Source organism: Bos grunniens, chromosome 19 (assembly GCF_055505025.1).
Source record: "Bos grunniens cultivar Pamir isolate PY7600 chromosome 19, Bosgru_T2T1.0, whole genome shotgun sequence".
In the NCBI taxonomy this organism is placed as follows: Eukaryota; Metazoa; Chordata; class Mammalia; order Artiodactyla; family Bovidae; genus Bos; species Bos grunniens.
Window position 1 is genome coordinate 46,265,001 of NC_141183.1, and position 25,831 is coordinate 46,290,831.

Below are 25,831 nucleotides of genomic sequence, written 5' to 3' on the forward strand. Positions count from 1 at the left end.
GGAGTGTGTATGGAGCGTGTGGGGTATATGTGTGTGTGTATGTTGTGTATAAGTATGGTAGAAGCGTGTGTGGTGTGTGTGTGTGTGGTGTGAGTGTGTGTGGAATATGTGTATGTGGAGTGTGTGGCATACATACGTGTGGTACATGTATGTGTGGAGCGTGTGGGGTATATGTGTGTGTATGTTATATGTAAGTGTGGCATTAGTGTGTGCGATGTGTGTGTGTATAGCATGTGTATGTGAGTGGTGTGTGTGTGGACTGGATGTGGAGTGTGGCATGTGTGTGTGGAGCATGTGCGGTGTACATGTGTGTATGTTGTGCATGCTATGCTATAAGCGTGGTGTGTGTGTGTGTGTGTGTATGTTGTGTATGGTATGCTATAAGTGTGGTGTGTGTGTGTGTGTGTGTGTGTGTGGAGGGTGTGGGGTATATGTGTGTGTATGTTGTGTATGCGTATGCTATAAGTGTGTGATGTGTGTATGTTGTGTATGGTATACTATAAGCGTGTGGTGTGTGTGTGTATGTTGTGTATGCGTATGCTAGAAGCATGTTGTATGTGTATGTTGTGTATGTGCATGCTATAAGCGTGTGGTGTGTGCATATGTTGTGTATGCATATGCTATAAGCATGTGGTGTGTGTGTGGAGGGTGTGGGGTATATGTGTGTGTATGTTGTGTATGTGTATGCTATAAGCATGTGGTGTGTGTGTATGTGTGTGTGTGTGGAGCGTGTGGTGTGTGTGTGTGTATGTTGTGTATGTGTATGCTATAAGCGTGTGGTTGTGTGTGTGTGTATGTGTGTGTGGAGGGTGTGGGGTATATGTGTGTGTATGTTGTATACGCGTATGCTATAAGCATGTGGTGTGTGTGTGCATGTATGTTGCGTATGCATATACTATAAGCGTGTGGTGTGTGTATGTTGTGTATGTGTATGCTATAAGCATGTGGTGTGTGTGTATTTTGTGTATGCGTATACTATAAGCGTGTGGGATGTGTGTGTGTGGTGTGTATGTGTATGCTATAAGCATGTGTGTGTGTGTGTGTGTGTTGTGTATGCGTATGCTATAAGCGTGTGGTGTGTGTGTGTGTGTGTGTAGTGTGAGTGTGTGGGTGCAGACACACCCAGGCGTGAAGCCCCACACGAGGCCCAGGGGCTCCGCGCCGGCCCCTGCACTGTCTCTTCCCCGCTTCTCATCCCTCCGGCTCCCTGCGTGCGGGTGTAGACGGCTCCAAGGACAGGCCTGCAGCTTCCGTCTCTCACCCACCCCGCCCCGGTGCCTGGGGTGCGGGGACAGATCGTGTCCATGCACAGGAAGGGGAGGCGGCCCTGGGTGGAGGGAGGCCGAGCTCTCCCCGCTCCGTGCTCTGGTTCTGGGCATCGGGGCGGGATGAGGGCGCCTGGTGGTCCCCCACAAGCAATCCCGCATCTTACCTCATAAATATAATCAAAGAGCTCTAGTATTGTAAGGATACTAGCACCAATGAACAATCCCATCTGACCACCAATATCACCTGGAGAGAGAGAGAGAAGAGAAAGACTTGGCTTTCCTGACAGCGCTTCTGGAAGGGTGGATGGACGGAGAACTCAGAAAGCAGCTTTCTGAGAGGGGCCCCCTTCCCAGAGGTGGGGCCCGGGCCTGGTGGCTGGAGGGCAGGCCCTTGACAAGCTGCTCCCTCACTGCGCTGCTCTGAGAGCTGCTGGGTTTCAGCACCCATGGGGGTGGGAACTAACCTGGATGTTTACTTGTGGGGCCTGGAATGGACCTCCCGTGCTGATGGCCTGGTTCAGTTCCATTCAGAACCACAACGTTGGGGCCTAGCTTTGGCTCTGGGCTGGGAACAGATGAGACGCGTGTGGTCCCTGCCTGGGTGAGGGCACAGTCAAGCCTGAGACGTGTGTCAGTGTGTCTGAGTGGGGGTCTTGGGAGCAGGCATGTAAGAGACACCCCCAATTACGACAGGGCCTTTGAAGCTACCTTGAGGCCCCTCTGACCCTTGGGATAAAGTCCTTGGAAGCTATCTCCCCTCCCTAAAGGTAAATGTTTGGTTTCTTTCTATTTATTTTTTATTTATTTTTATGATTTTTGGCTGCGCTGGGCCTTCATTGCTAGGCACAGGCTTTCCCTGGTTGCGGTGAGCGGGGGCTACTCTTCCCTGTGGTGTGCGGGCTGCTCACTGCGGTGGCTTCTCTCGTGGGGCATGGGCTCTAGGCGCGTGAGCCTTGCAGCTCGCAGGCTCTAGAGCACAGGCTCAGTAGCTGCGGTGCACAGGCTTAGCTGCTCCACAGCATGTGCGATCTTCCAGGACCAGGGATTGAACCCTTGCATTGGCAGGTGGATTCTTAACCACTGGACCACAAGGGGAGTCCTTTGGTCTCTTTCTAGAGTACAGGTTCTTGCCCTGAGTGTATGACCCCGTTGACCAGGGGTCTTCTGATCCCCTTGTATCAAACTCCTGAGAGACTTGTAATCAGTATAGATGCCTGCACCCACCTGTTGTTGTGCTTAGTCGCTCAGTCGTGTCTTGACTCTTTGAGACCCATGGACTGGAGCCCGCCAGGCTCCTCTGTCCATGGGGGTTCTCCAGGCACAAATATTGGAGTGGGTTGCCATGCCCTCCTCCAGGGGATCTTCCCAACCCAGGGCTTGAACCCAAGTCTCCCATATTGCAGGTGGATTCTTTACCATCTGAGCCACCAGGGAAGCCCTGGGGCCTATGCAATCAGAGTCTCTGGGACTGGAGGTCAGGATTTTTATCTTCCCAGGTGGTTCTCCAGCCCACCAGAGGTTGAGAAGCACTCTCCTTTGGGGGCGTCCGATGGTTGGAGACTCCTTGAATTGAATGCAAATCGTTATGTGTGGGTACCTGGGCATTTGTAGTTGGAGAGTCCGTATGTCGGAAGCTATTATCAGATTCTTAAGGGGGTTCTGATCCCCTGAAAGCCCCCAAACGCTCTGCTCCAGAGGAAGTGTGTTGGAGCACAGGGCTCTGAGGCTGTGAATATGGAGGGTGGCCACCAGCTGGCTGTGTGTCTTTGATAAGCCCTGACCTTCTCAACAGCTTTGCCTACCAGGAACATTTGGTGGTGGAGGTGGTTGGGGGAGGGTTGGAGGAGATGAACAGTGAAGTCCTTTCCAGCTGTGACCTCTGGGACTGTGAGCTGCTGGTCTAGGAAGAGCGCTGGGAGTGGGGGCCCTGATGGGGGTGGGTGTACCATCCTCCTGGAGATTCCAGGCTGACCTCTTGGTCTGAGAACTTTCTGACGAGCACACTTGTCCACTCCTCCCCTGATGATGGCTGGGAGGCCAACAAGCACATCCCCAGGTGAGCAGGCTGAGATGGTGGGAAGGGGGCTCTTCCCGGGGTGGGGGGGACTTGGTGTTGGGCTCACCAGAGCCCCCCTTCCTTCCCGCTCCCCCACCCCCTCTAATGTCCTTAATGGAGGCTCACTGGGGCGTGCATACATGCACGTGCCTGTGGGGGGTGGGTGTATGTGTGAGCCGTGTGGCGGAGTGTGGAGGGTGTGCCAGGTGCATTGTGTGTGCATGTTCGGGACAGAAGCAGGCCTTACATCTGGCCACCAATGGCTTTATATAGGTGGCACTCGAGTGTGTCTGGGGTGGCTTTGTGGGGGTGGGCACAGTGCGTCTGAATGTGTAGAGGAGGTGTGAGCGTGCTTGTGTATGGCAGGTATAGGTGTGTAGGCATGTGAGCACCTACGTGTCTCTGGAGTTGCGTGGTTTGCACGTGGGTCTGTGCAGGTGTGCACTAGTGTGTGTGGCTCACTCTGGTGCATGTGTGTACGCTGGGGTGAGGCGTGCTCTCTGAGTGAGGGGAAAGCGGCCACAGGGCGGGAAGACAGGGGCCAGCGTGAACTTCCTGACTCAGGGCTTGCAATTGGCACTCGCTCTTCTCGCGAGAGGTACAGATGGCAGTGAGATTTTCCGCGGTGGGCGTGTGAAAGAGCGCGCGTGCGCACTAGCGCACACGCTTGTGTGGGGGAGGGAGCAGAGGGAAGGAGGCGTGTCCTCGGTGACAGGGGCGGGGCTTTAGCACCGGCCCATCCTGGGAGTCTCAGCATAGTCCCTCTCTGGCCACAACTATCTCCAACGCCCTTTAGTGATGACCACCTTAGCCCAGTGGAGACCCTGAGGTGTCTGCCGCTTCCTGGGAGAGTGTCTGTCTGGATGCCAGAAACCACTGTTTATGGGCCTTCTGTGGGCTAGGGCTTGATCACATTTCACCATCATGGCAAGCTCACAGAGGGTTTTATTAGACTCATTCTACAGATGAGGGACCTGAGGTTCAGTGAAGTGAAGCCACCTGCCCACATTCTCCGGGCTGGTGTGCAGCAGCCCCTGACTTGTGCTCCCCTTGAACTGCCAAGTAGAAGGTGTCTGTCTCCCCTGCCCCCCACTCAGGATGCCTCTCTCACCTGGTTCAGTTCACAGAGACAACAAGAGTTATTTTTCCTCGAAGCCACAGACATCGGATCCTTTTTTGAGAGTGAGTGGGAGTTGGGGGGATGGGTTCAGGGCAGGTCTTTTAACCCCCTGGGGTCTTATTAGATTTAGCTGGGCTGGGGCACCGTTGAAATTAATACCCTGCATTCACCATGTGCCCTAGGGGCCAGAGGAGCTGATGTGAACTAAGGTACGGCGGTCAGGTTTGTAGATTTCTGGGGGTACATGGCCCTTCTTTAGTGTTTGACAAAGAGCTCTCAGTCCAGGGGTACCTGGCATTCTCAACGTGGCAACATTGCTTTCCAGGTGGGGCCTCCATGGGTGGGACCTTCGTGGTACCTGCTGCCTGGATCCATCCATAGCTCAGCCCCGCTGTACCTATTCGCCATGGCCCCAGGGCTCTGACTCCAATCAGGGGGCAGAAGACTGTGGCATCTAAGAAGGCAGCGCCAGAAGGGTGCCGAGAGAATGGCTGGCTCACCTGCCTCATTGTGTCAATGGGGAAACTGAGATTAGATCAAGGAATGAACTGGGCCTAACACCACCGCATGGAGTGCTTCCCACTCTGGGGCAGGAGCAGTGCAAGGGAAGAGGGAGCAATTAGTGGATGAAAGGCTGGACTCTTATAGAGTCACCCTCAGGCCACCCACCTGCCCATCCCCGCTTCCTCCCATCCCCTTGTGTGCTCAGTTGCTCAGTGTTGTCTGACTCTTTGTGACCCCATGGACTGTAGCCCGCCAGGCTCCTCTGTCCATGGGATTTTCCAGGCCAGCATAGTGGAGTGGGTTGCCATTTCCTTCTCCAGGGGATCTTCCTGACCCAGGGATTGAACTTGCGTCTCCTGCATCATGGGCAAACCCCCTTTCTTTACCGTCTGAGCCAGCTGGGAAGCCCCATGTTATCATGCATGCACGCATGCGTGCTAAGTTGCTTCAGTCGTGTCCAACTCTTTGAGACCCTGTCCATCCCCATGAGATTGGGCATTTGTGCAATGGACACTCTGACTTACCAAGTAAGGCAGCGACTTCATATGCCTTCTTCTGTTCGATGGTCTCATAATTGAGAGCTTCAAAAAATATATCCAAAACGAGGATGTTTTCTCTGCAGGGGAAACGTTCAGTGTCACACGTGGTGAGAATCATCAGGATCCACAGGGATCATATCATACGATTTTCCCATGGGCAGAAAGGGAAACAGAGGCCCAGGGAAGTGAGACAACGGGCTCAAAGTTAGAGCCGGTTAGCCACAGAGCTGGAGTTTGAACCGGGAAGTCGTGATTCCCAGCCCATTGCTCTTCATGGGCCTGGAGGGGTATGCTAGCTCTCTCCCCTTGGCCCCTTATCACTAACCCACCCTCTCTCTGCCCCCTTTTCCAGGAGTCCTGCCCCAGGCCTCCAGGTCTCTATGCTCCAGATGGTCTGCCTGGGTCCTTATGTGCAAGTGAGCTCAGAACTCACTTAACAAGGCTTGCTTGCCTGCCCCCAACTTACCTCCCCTGCCCACCCTGGGGAGGCCCTCAGTTCTTACTGAGATTGATGACAGGCTTCTTCTGGTGGGGGCCCTACCCCAGCATCACCAAGTTAGCTGCAGGAGCCAGGGATCTGGCTGTGGGGTTTTCTGGCAGAAGCACCTTGATTCCCTTCTGCTCTTTGGGGCACTTGTATTCATGAGAAACATCTTGGTGAGAGAAGCCATTACCGTCAGCAGAATGTTTGCAGCTGCAGGGCCTGGCCCCTCCTCTATCGATAGTTACCCTGATTCTTTGATGCTGCTCACTAATGCTCTTAGTGTCTCTTGCCCTCAAGGGGCACACACCGTCCCAGGATGAGAACTGGTGACTGTGTGGGAGGGAGAGGCTGGAGGAGGGTTGAAATTAACACCCTGCATCCATCATGTGCCTTGGGGGCCAGAGGAGCTCATGTGAACTAAGGTGGGGTGGCAGTCAGGTTTGTAGACCTGATGGGGGGGGGTGGGAGCGAGAGGAGCCCTCTCCACCCGGGGCTCACCCAGGAGCTATCCACCATCTCTTGCCTGGTTTATGACAACTGCCTTCCACCAGGCTCCCTTCTGCCCATCTGTCTGCTCATCCATCCTCCTAACCAGGTCTTCTAAAACCTCTAGACTAACCCACATAACACAGAATTAGCATCCAGTGCTTCTGTCAGCCAGGCTGCCTTTAAAATGCTCAATGGTCACAGATGGCCTGTGGCCACCACATAGGACATCATGGAGATAGAACATTTCTAGAAGGTTCTACCATAGAACACGTAGTCTAAAATGCAGATGAGACCCTATCACTTGCCTACCTGAAGCTCTTCTGTGGTTCCCTACCCTCTTAGAATCAAATCTACTCCCTGACTCCCACCCCTGCCCAGCTCAGCCTATAAGACCCACATCCACCTCCCCCGGCTTCCTTTTGCTGTACTCTTGTGACACCCTCTTCTCCTGTGTCTTCCTTTCATTTATTTTGTTCAAAGATTATTTTTTTGAGCATCAGCTCTGTGCCAGACACTCCACAGCAGAGAACAAAAAAGAAAGGTTCGTGCCCTCAAGAGGCAGGCAGGTAATTGAAGGAAACAGCCACGTGAATATTGAATTACACACAGTGGCGAGTATTATAAAGGAATACACTTGAGTGTTTCGAGAGAAGAATGACAGGAGGGGGCCTAAATTATTGGTCCAAAGACATGACATTTAAATGGAGACCTGCGAACCGAGGAACCAGTTGGGTGAAGAGTGAGAGGAAAAGCATTCTAGGCAGAGGGAACAGAATATGCAAACTCTGCCTGGAAGACTTTTCTGCATCCTGTTAAAACACCTCTGAAACTTTCCTTGACAGCACCCCTCTGCAGGGTACGGCCAACAACCTCTCTTATTATATGCACCAGCCTGGACAGCTTTCAATGTTGTATTTGTCTCTCTGCGGGTCTGTAAGCTCCTGAAAGATGGCGCTGCCTCTTAACATGCTTTGTCTTCATACTCTGAGTCTGAGCACAGAACTTGGCCAAGAGCAGGTGCTCAATTAACGTCTGCCAGATGGAACTAACTGCTTACCTTTGTCCTCTTCCTTGACTGTCCCCCCTCCTCCCCATTTTTTCCTGGTCCCTCCTCCCCCCACCCCTCTCCACCATGTCCACTTAGCTTACGAGATATATTTTTCTGATTTGTTAAATTTCTTCTCGAGGTACTTGGCTGATGTCTTGCTGGGGATCTTCACCATGGAGAGCTCTTTGTTGTAGCGGGTCAGGTTGCAGGGGGTCCTGCAGAGACAGTAATTACTGTCCTTTTCTGCCAGCAGACCTGCAGGGGAGAGGGAGGCAGGGCTGAGTGGAGTGCAGGGGACTGGGACCTCTGGGCCCAGAGTAGCCGGGTCCCAGGTTCCTGCAGCAGAGAAGAGGAGGAGGTGCCCTCTGTGTGAATGAAGGGTGAGGGGCTGTGGAGAGAAGCGGGGCTGGGTGTTTGCTGGAGGTTGATGGGGGTGTGAGCGGTCACAGAAGTGCCCACTGTTTCTATGTTACTCTTTTTTTTAAAAAAATAACTCTTTTAATGTACTTGTCAACTAACTTTATTATCTGAATAATTTCTGCATCCATTTCAGCTGAGTTTTTAAATTTAATATTTATTTACTTATTATTTTTGGCTCTGCTGGGTCTTCGTTGCTACACGTGGGCTTTTCTCTAGTTGTGGCGAGCAGGGGCTTCTCTCTGGTTCTCAGTGGGGTGGCTTCTTTTGTTGTGGATCACGGGCTCTAGGGCAAATGGGCTTCGTTAGTTATGGCACACGGGGGCTTAGTTGCTCCTTGGCGTGTGGACCAGGGATTGAACCCGAGTCCTCCGCGTTGGCAGGCGGATTCTTCACCACTGGACCCCCGGGGAAGTCCTTTCTCTGTTACTCTTGGTTCTGTGTTCCTCCTGCTTCCTTTACTGTTAGGTTAACTTTTGTAAGTATGGGTACCACTTTGGAAGCATGGGCTCCAAGGGAGTCCTGGACCTTTGACCATCCCAGGGCTGTCTTCTCTGCTCTCAGCTTCAGATCTCATCTGCAAAGGGGGCTGTTCATCACAGGCAAGTGTGGGAGGCCACTGCATCTGAATCCCTAGGCTCCGTGGTTTTCCCTTGGGGGGCTCCATAGCCAGCACCCACCGCCTCTGCCAGCTGGTTGAGGACACAGAGTGAGTCTTTGTGTTCACCGGAAGTCCCTCTTTCCAACCAGCCCTCCTGGAGGCATCTGGACATGCGAGTCCAGAACTATTCGACTTAGATCCAGCAAGTACAACTGCTGAACAAACTTGAGTCCGGATGATTTAAATACCCACTGCTTGTCTTGCTTGTAAATCATTTCCCAGATCCCGGAGAGGCGGGCGTGTGGAGTGGGTCACGCTCTGGGGTTGCAGCTTGTTGTGATCCCTGTCACTGGAAGTTTCCCAGGGTGGGAAGTGGGGTGGGCCAACAAACCCCCAGGAGCAGAGGCCGTGGTGGGGGTGCTCCTGCCTCCCCTGTGTCCCTGAGCAATGCACACTGGGCCTCACCCCTCTGCCTGACCCCACCTCTCCTGGCTCAAGGGAACAATGCAGAGAGGACAGCTTGGGAATAACCTCCAGGGTGTGTGCCAGGAGGTATCGCCAAGCTCCTTTAGCGCCCACTCGGTGCCCACTGTCCATCCTATCTCCATCTCTGCCTGCTCCTCTGCATTCCTCAGTGCTCTCTGCGGCCCCAAAACTCACTCCTTCTCTGTCCCCACCTCTCTGCCTCCTTTCTCTCCTTACTTGGGTTTCCACCCTCATCACTAGCATCAGTTCCCTCGCCCACCCTTCTCTCCTTCCTCCTCTCCACCTCCCTCTCCTGTCCCTGCCGGGATGCCACCCTGTCCAGCCTCTTTCCCCCTCACCCTTCCCTATTTCCCTTTCCCACACCTGGAAGGGCTCCAAGGTCTCAATCGCAGCCCCCACCCCCATCATTCCACTGGGCCCCTGGTACTGACCTAGGGCAGGCTCTGCACACTCCTTGTGCTGCTCAGGGGTACAGAAAGGGGCATCCCCTGCAAAGAAGAAAGACAGGGAGAGGTACTCAGGCAGCAACCCCTCCCCTCCTTGGGCCAGGGGAAGGGATTGCATCGGGGTACTTGGGAAGGGTCGCAGTTCACCAGTGGACAGTCAGAAGGCAGCTGTCAATCAGGACTGCCAGGGGATAGTGGGGGACCAGAAGACTGTGCTCTGATCCTCTCTGTGATAACAGGAGCCATCTAGCTAATTTCCCCCAGGTCGGACAGCCTGGTTCATACAGGTGAAAGGAAAGTGTTGACATAGGGAGGCAGTGGCAAGTATCTACTAAGCGCTGGGCATGCATTGTCCCCTTTAACCCACTTAGGTACCTTTGGAAATAGGAACTACAGTGTCTGTTTTATTGATGAGAGAATTGAGGTTTAAGTATCCTGCTCTCCCAGGCCTGCAGTGATGGAGGTGGGCTTGGAGCCCAGGTCTGTGTGCTCCCGAGCCCAGGGCTCTTTCCATCACAGCATGCTGCCGTAGGTGAGGAAGGCTGCTTGGTCAGTCTCCTCTTTGCTGTGCCCTTCATTCCACATTATAACTGAGATGCCAGTAACAGTGTCATGTGGGGAGCGATTAAAATCTCTCCTGCCTGCTTAGTCTCAGGTTCCATGGGGAAACCTCACTGGCTGGTGATGCAATCTGAGCATCAGGCCAGTAGCGTTTTTGTTGTTTAGTCTCTCGGTTGTGTCTGACTCTTTGTGATCCTATGGACTGTAGTCTGCCAGGCTTCTCTGTCCATGGAATTCTCCAGGCAAGACTACTGGAGTTGGTTGCCATTTCCTTTTCCAGGTGACCTTCCCAATCCAGGGAATGAACCCGCATCTCCGGCATTGGCAGGCAGAATCTTTACCACTGAGCCACAGGGATGCCCAGATAGCATTTACCAGTGCTCGATTCTCTCTGGTCTTTGTAGAAATCCAGAAACTTTGTTTTTTCTTTTCACACGTGCTAAAGTCAAAGCCAACTCATTGGAAAAGACCCTGATGCTGGGAGAGGTTGAAGGCAAAAGGAGAAGGGGACGGCAGAGGATGAGAGGGTTGGATGGCATCACCGACTCAATGGGCATGAACTCGGGTGAACTCTGGGAGATGGTGAGGGACAAGAGAGGCCTGGTGTGCTGCAGTCCACGGGGTCGCAAAAAGTCAGACACAACTTAGCAACTGAACAACAACAAATGTCAAAGTTCACCACAATATCCTCCTCTTATTTTTTCCCTAAACACTTTTTTTTCCCAAGAGCTGAAGAACTGAAATGGTTCCTCTTTTCTAATAATAAGAATGTAACTGATATGTTTCTCTTTTTGTTTTGTCTTCTATTCCATTCTGTCTTTGCCTGCTTCTCAGAGGCAATTTTAAAGATTGATAATCCTAAATTTAGATTACTAGAGAAATCACTGATTCCTAATGCAATCGTTCAGAATTTAGCTCTAAGGATGTTCATTTCAGCATTGGTTATGACAGAAAACAATTGGTAATGAGCTAAAAGTCCAAGGTCAGGATTTAGTTAGATAAACTTAAAGTATGATATAATCATGAAACAATAGGCATGAAATACAATAGTAAAGTTCCCTGCACATAGTAGGTCTTCAGTCAGCAGTACTCTCAATTCCCTTTCCCCGTGTGTTAACACAGTCACCACTGACATTTGCAATTGACAAAGCATTTTTTTTTTTTTTTTTGGCTGCACTGTGGGATCTTAGTTCCCTGACCAGGGATCAAAGCCAGGCCGCCTTGCACTGGAAGCTCAGAATCCTAACCACTGGGCCTCCAGGGAATTCCCAACAAAGCATTTTTATATCTTAGCTTAATTTTATCCTCTTCACAGCAAACGTTTGTGTTTTAAAGATGGTGGAGGTAAGAACAGAGACATTTAGTAACTTGTGCCAGGTCACACAGCAGTCATGTGGCGGGAGCTGAGTTGGAAGCCAAGGCCACTGATTGTAGCCTCAATCAAGCTCTTCCTGCCCCAGTCAGCACCAACCCCTGCTAGCTGTGACAAGCTGACTGCCTCTAGTGATGGCTATGCGCATTGTTAGTCTGACAACAGAAATGTCAGGACACACGGGTTCATTTGCTGGCTGATGGACTCTTGCCCCACTTGAAAGAGTGCCAGACATTTGTATGCAAGAAGTGAAATACCTGGAGGAAAGCAATAAACATCTGGGTGTCTGAATGTGTACCACACCAGGATGGGAGAATTGTAAGCATCTGGATATGTGGTCACTAAGCTCTAGGAGGGAAGAAGAGCAAGCAGCTAGCAAACGTATTGAACACTGGGAGGAATGCTCTCCAAGCTTCTGTCCACTCTGGAGACCAGGAATGTTGCCTTGGTTGCCAGACTGGATGTTCCCACCGGCCCCCGAAATGTCTGCACGTCAAATAACCGTCTTCCCAGAACAGCATCCCTTGGCATCCTTGTGGAGCGGGTGAAGAGTGTCCCATCGGGTAAGAAATGCAAAGAAGGTCGCAGGCGGTCCCGGGTGCCCTGTGGCCGCCCTCCCCCGGCACTGACCTGGCATGTGGACCATGCGACAGTTGCAGTTCTCCACAATGTAGCGGGTCTCACAGTCGATTCTACAGGCGGTGATGCTGTAAACAGGGAAGAAGTCGAGCCCCATCTCGGAGGACCGGCACTCGCCCCACGGCGGGGGCAGGTATGTGAGCTGCAAGACAGGAAGCAGGGGGCAGCAGTCAGCCCTGGAGCTTCAGCTGCAACACATCCAGTGGCACATTCAGTGGAACACATCCTTCATTCACTTATGCAATTAATAAACAATTAATTGATCAACTACTGCGTGACAGCCTAAACTGCAAGGACCTCCCAGGCCTTCAACATCTGGCTCCAAAACCAGTTTTCCTATCTTATCTTTTATAACCTTCCCTATAAATGCTGATCTTCTCAAAGTCTTTTATCCCAGCCGCATCTTCCCACGTCCACAATTTGTTGTCTTGCATTTCTCCGCAGCAGAGAAGTGGGATAAGGGCTCTGTGGGTCCCTCCCTCCTTTCTAGGGTTTTTCTCCCCATTTTTTAGCTTTTCTGGCAACCCTGAACTCTGGCTTGAGACTTTATAACTCCATTATGACTGCTTTCTGCTTGAGCTATATCTATAATATTTCCTTAGAAGTTGATGTGTTCTGAAAGGAGCGATCCGATAAATATTGATAAATGTGTGTTTCATCCAGGGTGGTTCCCTTCCTTCAAGGTCTGTATAAACATTCCAGTTCCTCCCTGTTTTTAGTCTCCCTCCCATAAAGTAGTACTTTTGAAATCTTTTGCCCAGAGTTTATAACTGTTAGTTCCAGGAGGGTTAGTTAGCCTTGTAAAAGTTGCTCCACCGTAACTGAGAACCAAAGATCTCTTTATATTTTATTTTAAGGCTTACAGGATTCCTTTGAGGGAGATGTTCCTGTTATAATTTTATTTGGGAGGAAACGGAGTATAAGACAGGTTAATAGGGACTTCCCCGGCACTCCAGTGGTTAACATTCCATGTTTCCACTGCAGTAGGTGTGGTTCAGTTCCTGGCCAGGGAACTAAGATCCCGCATGACGCACGGCATGGTCAAGTAAATAAATAAAAGAAAAAAAGAAAGGTTAAGTAGCCTGTCCAAGGTCATGCACAAAGTCACTGGCAGAGTCAGCATGTGGACCCAGGACTCTCTGACTTCAACCTTGCTTGTATGTATACTATTACATTGTCTCTGTGTCTCTATAGGAAATTGACACAAGAGAGAGAGAAAAACACTCCAGAGAGGACCTTTCAGAGCTTTTCTCTTTTGTTTTTTCCTACAGCTCATTTCTTCTTCCTTTCCCCTGAAGGTTTGCATTACTCTCTCATCTTTCTTTGGAATGCATGAGCAGACCAGGATTTTGCAGATTTCCTGAACAACTTTGGATAAGTCACTGCTCTCCTCTGGACCTCAGCTTCCCCATCTGTAAATTGGGAGGGTTGACGAGTAGGTTTGATAGTGTATGATTAGGATGGACTGGGTCCCCAAGTTGCTCACTATTGGATCCGTAAGCACACAAACTGGATTTGGGAAGCATTCATAATGACTTTTGACAAGACTGGAGGTCTAAAATGATGTAAAATCATTTTGGGAGAGACTCATTTATTTTTCCTCTAAAACGGTTTCCCACAGTGGATGAACCTAGTATGTAGCAGGTGAAGCTCTGTGGATGGGCCACCGTTTGTTCAGGGTTAGTCACCCCCGCCCTTTTTTAATGCAAAGGTCATGATCCAGACCTGGGGCTTCCCAGGTGGCACCAGTAGTCAAGAATCCTCTTGCCAATGCAGAAGATGCAAGAGACTCGGGTTTGATCCTTGGGTGGGGAAGATCCCCTGGAGTAGGAAATGGCAACCCACTCCAGTAGTCTTTCCTGGAGAATTCCACGGAGAGAGGAGCCTGGCGGGCTACAGTCCACGGGGTTGCAGAGAGTTGGACATGACTGAGCACGCATGCACGCGTGATCCAGATACTGTGGCTTCCCTGCAGGGGCTGGTTTATCGTTCATCCCATCAGCTTTTCTGAAGCCTCCCACAGCAGCAGCTGGAAAATCGCAGTGTGAACAGAATCAACTCTTGCTTTCCAACGGGTGTCTGAAAGTGGGTTGGACTATTTATCCTGGGTAAGCAATGCCTCAGGGGGACCCTGAAGCACTGTCTTCAAATATCTGAAGGGCTGTCTCCGGGAAGAAGAATTAGATTTGTTTCCTGGAATCCCCAGGGAAAGACAGACACAAGAACAGGTGTACTGAGGGAAGTGGGGAGAGCGATCACATTGATTGCTGTTGCAGACACAGCGGTAGGCACAGCCCCTGCCTTCCCTTCTTTAACGCTGAAGAAGGATACACTCTGTCTAAACTTTGCAACCTACTCTTATGATTCAATAATAAAATCACTCTCTTGAGGGTGAGCTCCCCATCATGAAGGGTGTGCAAGCAGAAACCATACAACTACCTGGCTGGGATGGGAAGAGAGAGACTCGAGCATTGCAGGTACCATTGGGGGTTCAAAAATTTCTTAAGCCCTTATGCCTAGCCATAGACCCTACGTCTATAATTTTAATTTTTTTTTTATTTTTAAACTTTTTATTTTGTATTGGCATATAACAGATCAACAGCATTGTGACAATTTCAAGTGCACAGCAAAAGGACTCAGCCGTACATACACAGTCTCCCTCAAACTCCTCTCCTATGCTGGTTGCTGCATAATATTGAACAGAGTTCCCTGTGCTATACTGTAAGACCTTGTTGGTTAATCATTTTAAATCTAGCAGTGTGTACATGTCCATCTCAAACTTCCTAAGTATCCCTTCCCCTGTGGTAACCATAAGATCATTCTCTAAGTCTGTGAGTCTGTTTCTACATCTATAATTTTAATCTGAAAATCAGAGACAGTGGAACAAGTCAGACAGAACCTCAAATCCCACTGTTCCATGGGCTAGCTCTGTGACTTTGAATAAGTGATGAAACCCCCATTCTCCAGGCCCAGATTTTAGCCTCCTCTTCGGTCTAAATGAGATAAACGCCCAGCAGCTAGTCGGTCCCCTGAGACTTGGTTCCTGTCTTCTTCCCCCTAACAAATGTCTTCATGCTTTTCTGCCCTTTCGTTCCTTCAACAAATAGACCAGCTCCACCTCTGCTGTCCTTACAATCTGGTTTTACAGACCAGAAAATCTCCATCCTTTTTTGGCTCAAGTGATTTTGTGTTGGGTTTATTATGATACAGACTCCTGTCAATGCAGACATCCAAGTCAAGATGGTACTCAGACAGCTATTCTAGGGGTCTGAAGCTGGGGACGGAGATCTGGGGTGGAGATGTAAATGGGGGGAGGGTTCTGGTGGAGCTTGAAGCTGTTGGGTGGATGAGCCAGCTCAGGGATAGAGGAGAGATGCTCAGGATTGAGTCTTAAAGTGTTCCTGCCTTTACTTGACAACTCATCCATCCTTAGCTTCCCCCCACCACCGACCCCCATTATGCCATGGAACCAGTGGCTTTGCACAATTGCTTACATTTATGAGCTAAGCCAAGATCCCAGAACTTTTGTGATAGAATACCCTGGTGCTTGCCTGTCATTGCTCCACTGTCTTGAGGCCTTTCTCCACAGACTTTTTCATTTTATAGAGAAACTGGTGTTTGCACCCTCCCTGTGCTGGGATAGCCTATGCTGTTCCTCAGCTGCTGGCTTCCCCAGCCTCTCCCAGCCCGCAGATTCCGAGGTGTGCCAGCAGGTGGCGCTGCAGTCAGCCTGGCTGCCCATAGTCAGAGATGCCTGGAGGGAGTCAGCCAGTGGCTCAGTCGAGTCCGACTTTTTGCAAACCCATGGGCTGCAGCCCCGAGGCTCCTCTGTCCAGGGGATTCTCCAGGCGAGAATACTGGAGTGGATTGCCATTTCCTTCTCCAGGGGATCTTCCCACCCCAGGGATTGAACCTGGGTCTCCTGCATGGTAGGCAGATTCTTTGTTTTCTGAGCCACCAGTTCACTCATTGGAAAAGACCCTGATGCTGGGAAGGATTGGGGGCAGGAGGAGAAGGGGACGACAGAGGATGAGATGGCTGGATGGCATCACCGACTCGATGGACATGAGTTTGAGTGAACTGCGGGAGTTGGTGATGGACAGGGAGGCCTGGTGCGCTGTGATTCATGGGGTTGCAAAGAGGTCGGACTGAACTGAGCGATTGAACTGAACTGAGCCACCAGTTGCTAAGCTCCCTTGGCCTTTTCCTTGTGTCTGCAACCCACACTCTAAGGCCTTGGCTACGATGCCCCTTTAGGGAGGACGCTGGGACAGTGATGAGACTGTATATTAATATGTTCCTCCTACTCCTGGAAAGACCAGGAGTAGGAAAGACCAGAGGAGAGAGACAGGAAGAGGGAGACAAGGAGCGATGCCCACTGAGCTTAGCTGGCACCCACCCGACTCTTTTGTTGTGTCAGCCGCTTGGCCTTTTGATTTAGGCACTGGACACCATGATCACCTGGACCCAGTCCTTTTAGACTCTGGAATTCTCTTGCCGGCTCCTTCCCAGGGCTGGCTCGGGGTCTTTGTTCTGGACTGCCTGGCTTCTACTTCTTCCTCGGTAACCCACCTGGCTGGGATCCTGGTTCCCTGTCTGCTGGGAGGACCCATCGTAGGAGCACGCGCTCTGTGCTCAGACCCAGCTGGATTGGAATCCTGACTCTGCCATTTGCTTAGTGGGGGACTTGCCCTTTCTGCATGAGAAACACCCTGAGATATTAACTACTTCAGAGGGACACTGTGGGTTTTGAACACAAGGTGTGTGTAAGCCAGCTGTCACCCTTGGCTGATGTCTTCCGGTCTCTGTTCTGGGTCATATGGATGGGATGCAAAACTCAGCCCCTCATTCATTTTCATGAAAGCCCGTTCTCCCAGGGTGTTAGATTATATGGAAGATGTCAGAGTTGGAGGAGGGTCTACATCAGAGCAAAGCCCCTTCTCCTTGCCTAAGCCTAACCCCTCTCCATGTTCCTCCTTCCCTTCCTTCTCTCCCTCCTGCTCTCCTCTCTCCTCATCTGCTTTGCCATCCTTTCCAGAAGCAGAACCCACATATTCTTAAGTAGCTGCATCATCCTGTGACATCTTGGTGCGTGGCAACATCCTCTCCTATGGAGTCTCAAGGAAACGCACTTTCCTCCCTGGGTGGAATTCTAAAGCCAAATGTTAAGATTTTTTTCTGCCTTGTTCTGTAATAAGAGGAAAACATCTCCAAGAGTGTCTGGTGAATAACAGATCTGAATAAACTGAAGATGTTGTTGGCATCTTATCTCCTTACCAGGGCTCTGTCTCACCTTGTACAGTGACCTGGCAACAGAGACCCCTGCCGTGCTTTGACCAGAAATGCAGAAACACACCCTGACGACTCGTGATGCACATGTATTTTCTGTTACTTCTGAGGTCTCTCTGGGATCTCTATCAACCTTTGATTAACTGGGAAGCTAGCTAGCACGCTGTGGTTTTGACCGTTTCTTCGTGATTGTGTAAGAAGTGAAATTAACAGGTAGCGTTGTGAGAGGAGCGTTGCTGGGGCTTCTAGGAAGAAGTGAAGCCCCGTTATCGGGTGCCGTCCATGTGTTAGGCTCTGTGCTGGCCCTTTGAGTTTTCTCATTTTATCTTCTCATCAAGCAGCAAGGTTGATATTGTTATCCCCATTAAACAGATGAAGAAACTGAGGCTCAGTCGGGTTATGCCCCATTTCCCTGGGTCACAGATTACATTGATTCCAGGTCTTTCAGACTGCAAAACTCCTGACTTTCAAAAGCCATAAAACTTTCCCTCCCTTCAAATCAAATATGACATGAACACCAATATAATAAACAAGCAAAGAAGAGCTGCTGTGGGTGCAGGTAGGGGATGGGGAGCCCAGAGTCTCATACTCAGTCTCCTGGCCCTTGCGGTGACCCCCAAGCATCTCGCAGGAATGCCAAGGCTTACAGTGCAGAGTTTGAACACCCCGTGAGGTTCCAGTGACTTACATGGTTCCTCAGGCAGGAGTGGTAACCTATGAACCTCACTTTCCTGCTGCATAAAGGAAGGCATATGGACCAGAGAGCTGCTGAAACGCCTCCAGAATCTTCCAGGTTTTGAGCCTCTGTGTCTCATTTGATACAAACTGGGAGAAAGGGTGGGCAGAGGGTGGGCTGCTCTCAGATGATCAATCGGGTCTGAGTATTTGGCTCAGAAGGTGTTTTCTTCCCTTTGGGTGTTGGGGAAACTGATTAAGAAGAGGCCAGAGGGATCCTGGCTCAGAGCCGGTGGGAAGCTGTCACTCTGGGAATAACCGCCTTGAGAGTGAAGGGAAAAATCCCCTTTGTGAGTTCTTTTGCAGAGAACACAGTCGGCAGGAGTGTTCAGCTCACTCCTGTGGATGAAGAAGTGCTTGGCCAGAGGGGGCTGTCCTTGGGGTGCAGGGAAGAGGCATCAGGGTACAGCTTGGGCTGCTAACAAAGGCTCAGAGGGGCTTTTGTGGCCCACCAGAGCCCAGTGGTCCAGCTCAGCTGAGCAAGCTCTTCATTAACTCCTACAATGTGGGCGCTGGGGCTAGACGGGTGAGTACAACGGGGAACCTGCTCTCCAGGGCTCCTGTTTGCCACAGACCCCTCCTGCCACCACCTGAAGGCATGTTCCCAGATCCCTGAGACCTGTTCCCTTCCTCGTCCCCAAGCCCACACAGCTGGGGCCCAGCGGGAAGAGCATGGCACCCTCAGGGACCGGCTCTGTGCCCTCGGAAAAGTCACCTAGCTACTCTGGGCCTTCTCTGCAAAACAGAGCTAATGTTCTGTGAGGAGCAGGGCTTCCCTGAGGGCAAAATGAGACAATAGGTGGGAAGAGCTTCGCTTGCAGTACTTCCTGAGTTTGTTGAGTCTTAGGTTTGGGAAGTGCTTATGAAAGTCCTTCATTTAAGGTGTCAGTAGGCGGCTGGTCCCACGTGCCTGTCCTAATAGGCATCTCGCCTCTCCAGCCACAGTCTTAGCTCTTCCTGATTCACTGGCTCTCAGGCCTCTAATACAGGGCCTGGCACATAGTGGGTGCTTGGTACTTAACTGGATGAATGAATGAGTGAATGAATGAATGAATTGCACCATCCTGCTTTCTCCCAGTCACAGTACAGAGGATGAGTGTGGGCGGCTGGAGAGCCAATCCAGCAGGAGCAGAGGATCCTTCATGTTGGTCCCTGAGAGCCCTACATTGAGGTGGGCTCAGCATCGAATCACATCTGAGTCCTGGGCTGAGGGCAGGTTTTCCTGTGTGACCCTGAGCCTGTCACTCAACCTCTCTGGGCCTCCCTGTTCCATCTGTTATGGGGCGATGCGTGTGTGCTCAGTCGTGTCCAACTCTAAGCGGCCCCTTGAACTGTAGCCCGAGAGTCTCCTCTGTCCATGAAATTTTTCAGCAAGAATACTGGAGTGGGTTGCCATTTCCTACTCCAAGGGATCTTCCTGACCCAGGGATGGAACCTGCATCTCTGGGCATCTCCTGCACTGGCAGGCGGATTCTTTACCACTGGTGTCACCTGGGAAGCCCCATCCCATCTGTGATGGTTGGGGCCTTAAGTCTTTGGTGGTCTGAGACTCATGAGGTCCCCCTTGGTCCTACCCATGCCCTCCCACCTTCCACTACAACAGTAACTTCCCCTGGCCCAGCCAGATGGAGGGGGAAATCAGAGCCTGCCTGCTTTCTGAGCTGTGATTTTTGGTTTGATGTTTTTATTTCATCCTGCTGAGTGATTTAAGTGTGTTCACAAATGATTATATTGTGCTCCTTTTAAACAATACTAAAATCAAATCAAATACGAAAATCAAATCCACCCATCAGTCAGTAACAGGCAGCTCTGATGTCTCAGGGGAAACAGGTCCTTGTAGGCAGCGCAGAAGCAGTGAGGCATCCCTGCCTCCTGTCCCTGCGGCTCTAGTCACAGCTCAGCCCCCAAGGTCAAAGTAGGAGAGATGGGACCAGGAAGAAGTCAAAGTCACCGCAGAGAGACTGAGCTGGGGTCCCGGCTGGAGAGCCCATGTAGGTGCTTAGAAGAACAGTGTCTCAATCCTCACAATGACCCTTTGTGAGTAAGAACTACTAGCCCTGAAGACCCACAGTCGACTAATTGATGATATAGACATTGCTGATATTTATTGAACCCTTACTAACGTACTTGGACTGACTCTTCAAATCCTGACAACAACCTTGTGGGGTTGGTACTTTTACGACCTCCATTGTAGCAATATATCTGGGGAGACTGGAGTAGAAAAGAGACCTACGGTCATGAGTAGTAAGAGACAGAGCTGGAGGTAGAACCCAACCATTTGCACGTTCGTCACTACCTATCCTGCCTTGCCTAATACTGCAGTGGGCGGGGTCCACAGGAAGCAGAGCCAGTTACTGGGGGCGGGGTGTGTGTGTGTGTAGATGGATGGTGGAGACTGTGGCAGAGATCTGGGGATGGGAGCATGGGTTCTCCAGATTCCAGTGTTAGGGGAAACACTGGCTGAGACCGCCCACCCTGCCCAGGTACCATAGTAACCATTTGCATGCCTTATTTTACAACAGGAGGTCCTGGTAAGGAACTCGGGACTAACAAGCCACCACCAACGGGAAGAATTCAGGAAAGGTCAAAAGGAGATGCTGTACATCCTACCAATCTCCCAGAATCCTCCTTGCTGGAATCCATCTTGGCTGAGTGATGCGTGCACCACCAGGAAGGACCCTGAGTCGGAGTGATTGGCCAGAGACAACCTGGAAACTAATCCCATCCCCATAAAACTGGAGACTGTGAGCCACGTGGCAGAGCAGTCCTCCTGGGTTCCCTTACCCTGCTACGCTCCACCTGCATTCCCCTTCCTAGTAAAGTCTCTTGATTTGATAGCACATGTGTCTCCTCGGACAATTCATTTCCTAGTGTTGGACAAGAGCCCACTCTCGGGTCCCCCTTTGCAGACATGGGAAATACTGCATAGGTTCCTTGGACAGTTTATCCTTCACGACAGCTCTGCCACTTAAACATTATCCTCCCCATTTTACAGATGAGCAAACTTCAGGAACTTGCCCAACACCACACAGCTAAGAAGTGAGAGGCAGGAGTCAAATTCAGGTCTGTCTGTCTGCAAGGCTCCTGAAAGGTGCTCAGGAGACAGCTGACCTTGGCGGTGCCTGACCCCACTGTCCTCTCTAGGGGACACAGCTTTTTCACCTGCAGCATCTGGGAATAGATAACCCCCAGGTGTAGTATGGTATAAGGTGTGATGTATAAGGCAAACCACGTGACTGCACCCCTCCCTCGACTCTGGTGTCTGGCAGACATCACCAATCGATCACAGATGTGAAATCAGAACCGAGAGGAAATGTTGTATTTTGGGGAAGTTTCATCTGTAGAAACCATCAAACTACATGCTGTTAAACATTCCCATAGATTGAATAAGACTTAGTATGTGCCTTATAAAATACAGAATGTGACTTCCCTGCGGGAATGGGAACCACAGCCTGCCCTCTTGTGCAGGAAAATCCTTGACTGGCATTCAGACCCTTTGGACCACAGGAGGATCCACCCAGTGGAATAGAGCAACACCCCGGACCTGCAGAGGGGTCACACACAGAGCTCCTTGTTGTGCTGGCGGGAAACTAAGTCACAGTAGTGGCTGATGCAGCACTTCAGCAAGCAACAAAGTCCATTTAAAAAGCGAATTACCCATGGTTTATGACTAATAATAAAATAACGAGGTTACATCCATTGCAAAAATGTCTGTGAGTGGGAGAGAATGTGAGAAGAGCAAAAAAAATGTGAATTGTTTACTCAAAAAAGAAAGGATTTTAAAAAAAAGACTATAGCTTTCCTCATTCTAGCATGAGTTTCACCTTGGGCTTTGCTGGCTCTAGGTATGCCTCTGAAGCTCTCCAAGGATCTTCCAGCTTTGGTGTCATGGGGTGGACAGTCTTGTGCAGTTTTATTTGCATAAAAATATCATGTTTTCATTATTATTTTCATCCATCCACCCACCCTCCATTCATCCCTCCCTCCATCCATCTATTCATTCATCCATCTATCCATCCACCCACCCACCCTTCATTCATGCCTCCATCCTTCCATCCGTCCTATCCATTTATCAATCCACCAACTCCCCATCCACCCATCCCTCCCTCCATCCATCCATTCATCCATTTACCAACACCCATTCATCCATCCATGCCCTCCACCCATCCATTCATCTAGTCTCCATCCATCCATCCGTTGTCCATCTATTCATCCTTCTACCCACTTACTCACTCATTCACTTTGCAAGTGTGCAATAAATCTGTCCCAGGAACATAGCTAGGAGGAACTGAGGCTACAAAGATGAATAAGACCTGGTTCCTATGACCTGGGGGCTTACACTCTAGAAAGAACAGGCATGCACCTAACGAAGCACGTGCTGAAATGGAGCCACAGTGCATAGGAATCGTGGGGACACTGAGAAGGGCACAGCCAGACCAACCTGGAGTGGGGGCGGAAGTCAGAAAACTCTTTATGGAGGCAGTGGTCACCTGCGAGCTGAGTCTAGAAAGACTGTTGTTCATTAGATCTGGTGTGGGAAAGGTGTTCTGGGTCCAGGGACCTGCCCAGGCCAAGGCCCAGAGGTAAAGAAAGTCCTGGCCTGGAGGGGGAGCCTCTGGCAGGGCAACAAGAGTGCATGTGGGCGAATGTCGGCCGATGTGCCTTGCTCAGCGCCCTGGAACAGCCCCGGGTGACTGAAACATTCTCCATCCTTGTTACGATTCACGCCCTGCCTCCACTCCCCAGGGGTGAGAGCTGCCTCGGCAGAAGAGCGTGCTTAAGTGTGTCTGTGCATGCCGACACACCATTATCATCACATCTTCATCCGGACACAATTTCTTAGGCGGGTGCTGTCAGTGCCGGCAGCGCGTTCTCAGCAAATTGTCTCGGTGTGTGATTTGTTGGTTGAAACAGGGAGAGGGGAAGCGTCGTAGGGATGCAGGCAGGGAGGGGGTCTTATCCAGAGGAGGGAGCTTGGAGGCACACAGCCTGGCTTGGACACTCACTCTGGGCCTGCCCTGGACCATGCACCACCCTACTCAGAGCCTCGGGTTTTCTTTACTCCCTCCAACCCTGGGCAGGTTGTTGGCATAAGTATCCTTGTCTTTTCCTGTCCTGGGCTCCTGGCAGCTTCTCCCCTGGACTTCAGTGCTGCTGGGGTTCTCGTGACATGGTTCTAGGGGGTCCTGACTCACCCAGCTCCTTTCTCTGACTCACACTCTCAGCTCCATAAGCTGGAAAGTGACCCTTTGAGCTCCAGATTCTGCCCTGAACTTTCTTTCCCTCCTCTTCATCTACTTCCTCTGTTTTCTTTTTTAAACCCTGGGAGTATTTTCATCTTTCAAAGAAGATCCCTCCGTCCAATGTCTACCTCTGAGTATCATCAGCTGGAGAGGCCAGACGAAGGACTGATCACTCGCTCTGTTAGATTAGACCATCTCAGAACTGCTGTGCACAGCTGTGCAGGGCGTGCACTGCGCAACAGCGGGAGATTCACATGGATCAAGGTGTGCATGTCACCACCAGAGGGCGCTCTGGGACCTGGAGCAGCCTGTCTCCCTCTACTACAGCCCTGCCTAGGTTCCCTCCTTGGCTGGCCGTCAAGCACCATCATCCCATTGTCTCCCCTTGAATTACAGCAGCTTTATAAATAATGAAAACATTCCTGTTCCAATGGACAGGGCAGGGGGTTGGGGCTGGGGTCTCGAATGTGTTTGTAGGGCCACAGAACTGGCCTCCATGTACAGTCTCTATTGGAATGGGGGCCTTTTACAACCCGGCTCTTTTCAGTGGGTGTATTTGAAAGAGAAGTTGGGTCCAGGGTGAAACGTTCACCTAACAGCTTTTCTCCAAGTGAAGGTATCTCAGTGCATTTGCTACAGTTTTGGCTTTTAGCTCCATCCAGAATCCACTTTCCCGACATCTGGATGGGCACAGAGTTGGGGTGGGGGTGGTGTCTGAGGAGGAATAAAAAAATCACAATCACAGACCAAGAAAATCTGGAAGCAAAATGGAATAGTAAATTGTTCTGTACGGTCAAGGCCAAGGCTGTGGGTCTATTATCTCGGTGTGGCTTCCACCCAGGCTGGGAGTGTGCGTGAGTGGGTGCTGGGGGTGGGGTGGGCTGAACACAGGGTGCCCCTCCCAGCTCTGCCCTCTGCCTCCTCCAGTCCTCACTGGGGCCACTTGCCCGTCCCCTCCTCCCCATCCCCGCCTCAGCCCTCCATCGGCCCTCAAGCAGATTCTGAACCAGCTAGGAGGACGTCCAGCTGACCCAGCAGCACGCTACATGTCTTAGCCCTGAATATGGACAGACAGGATGCTTGCTGAGCCCCTGCATTGACCGAGTGTGCGGCTCCAGAGAGGTGGGGGTGGGGGCCCTGTGATACCTCTGTGCTCCACACTCCACCCGAGGCCTCTGAAAGTCCAGCAAGGGGATCAGAATGAGCGGCCGCCGCCTTCACCCTATGGGATGGCACTGCTGCCACCCTAGATGCCCGCGTTCGGGAGCCTGGGGGAATTTCCTCCCTGGGCTGTGACCCTGTATGGTGAAGGCTCTGCAGCAGGTAGGCAGGGAGTTTCTGTATGCCTACAACAGGGGCCATAAAATTCTTTTATTATCCTCTTCCTGGAACTTCCCAGTGTGGGGATGGTGGACATTTACAGGCATAAAATGTGTGGATGGAGGACTTCTCCGGTGACCAGTGGTTAGGACTCCTTTGCTTTCACTGCCTTGGGCTCTGGGTTCGATTCCTGGTTGGGGGACTAAGTCATGCAGCATGGACCAAAACAAAAATAAATGTGGATCCTGGAAAATGATCTAAAGTTTATGCTCTTGAGCCACTTAACTCTCAGGTTGGGGCTGAGTTCTCAGGTCTGATCTTTCCAGCTCAGCTCTGCACCAACTTGTCATTGTTGTTTAATTGTTAAGTTGTATCCAACTCTTTTGTGACCCCATGGACTGTAGTCCACCAGGTTCCTTTGTCCATGGGATTTCCCAGGCAAGAATACTGGAGTGGGTTGCCATTTCCTTCTCCAGGGGATCTTCCCCACCCAGGGATCAAACCCACGTCTCCTGCATTGCAGGCGGATTCTTTACGACTGTGCCACCTGGGAAGAACCAACTGGACTCACATTTAATTGAATCTTAAGCACTTTTTCAAAGAGGGCTACCTGCTTTGCATCTAGGCTGTTTATAACACCACACTGTGTTCCATCATTCCCCAAATAATTAATATTCATGGGGGGCTCATTATACTCATAAAATCTCATCTATCACTACCTATCAGTCCTTCAAACTGTGACTTCCTGGCTGTCCTCTCTAGAAATGCCACCATCGCCAGCACGCTGGGCCACATTTTTTACACAGTCAGAGTACTTTACAAGCTTAAAAAAACCTTTCTTTTCCACTAAATGATTTCAATTTTGTATGGCTGGGCTGGTGATCCCAGTGATAGTTACAGTCTACGGGGTACGTCCAGGAAATGCTTTGAGGGGGAACTGGGGACACACTGCCCTTTCATAGACATCATCTTAAGTGCTTAGACCATTAGGAAGGACTACAGTGGAAAGATCGATGCACCACCAGCCTCGGGAGTTCAGAGTCATTTGTATCCGTTACGGGCTGGCTCCTGAGAAGGACATTCACCCTCACCTTTCCATTGAGGGAATGTCAATGTCAGTGTCCACACAGGACACCACATGGGCTCGTGGAAAAGATAGCTTGGGGATAAGATATGAAGTACTTCCTGCCATATCAGTAAACAAGGATGTCACC

The 25,831-nt window shown here is 50.9% G+C and overlaps 1 protein-coding gene and 1 long non-coding RNA gene across 2 annotated transcripts in view; one reads left to right on the forward strand and one right to left on the reverse strand.

Annotated features, from left to right (window-relative positions):
- Positions 1-25,831, reverse strand: part of ASIC2 (acid sensing ion channel subunit 2) — a 295,279-nt gene that overhangs the window by 5,112 nt on the left and 264,336 nt on the right. Inside the window, exons 4-8 of the mRNA XM_086360270.1 lie at positions 12,022-12,172; positions 9,444-9,500; positions 7,610-7,763; positions 5,473-5,564; positions 1,433-1,512 (exon numbers count right to left, since the gene is read on the reverse strand). Of these exons, the coding sequence (XP_086216396.1) occupies positions 1,433-1,512; positions 5,473-5,564; positions 7,610-7,763; positions 9,444-9,500; positions 12,022-12,172 (534 nt within the window). The remainder of the gene's footprint in view (positions 1-1,432; positions 1,513-5,472; positions 5,565-7,609; positions 7,764-9,443; positions 9,501-12,021; positions 12,173-25,831) is intronic.
- Positions 13,120-20,894, forward strand: LOC147352533 (uncharacterized). Its single transcript, XR_015148238.1, has 2 exons — positions 13,120-13,187; positions 20,577-20,894. It is a non-coding gene; the product is annotated as an uncharacterized LOC147352533 (long non-coding RNA).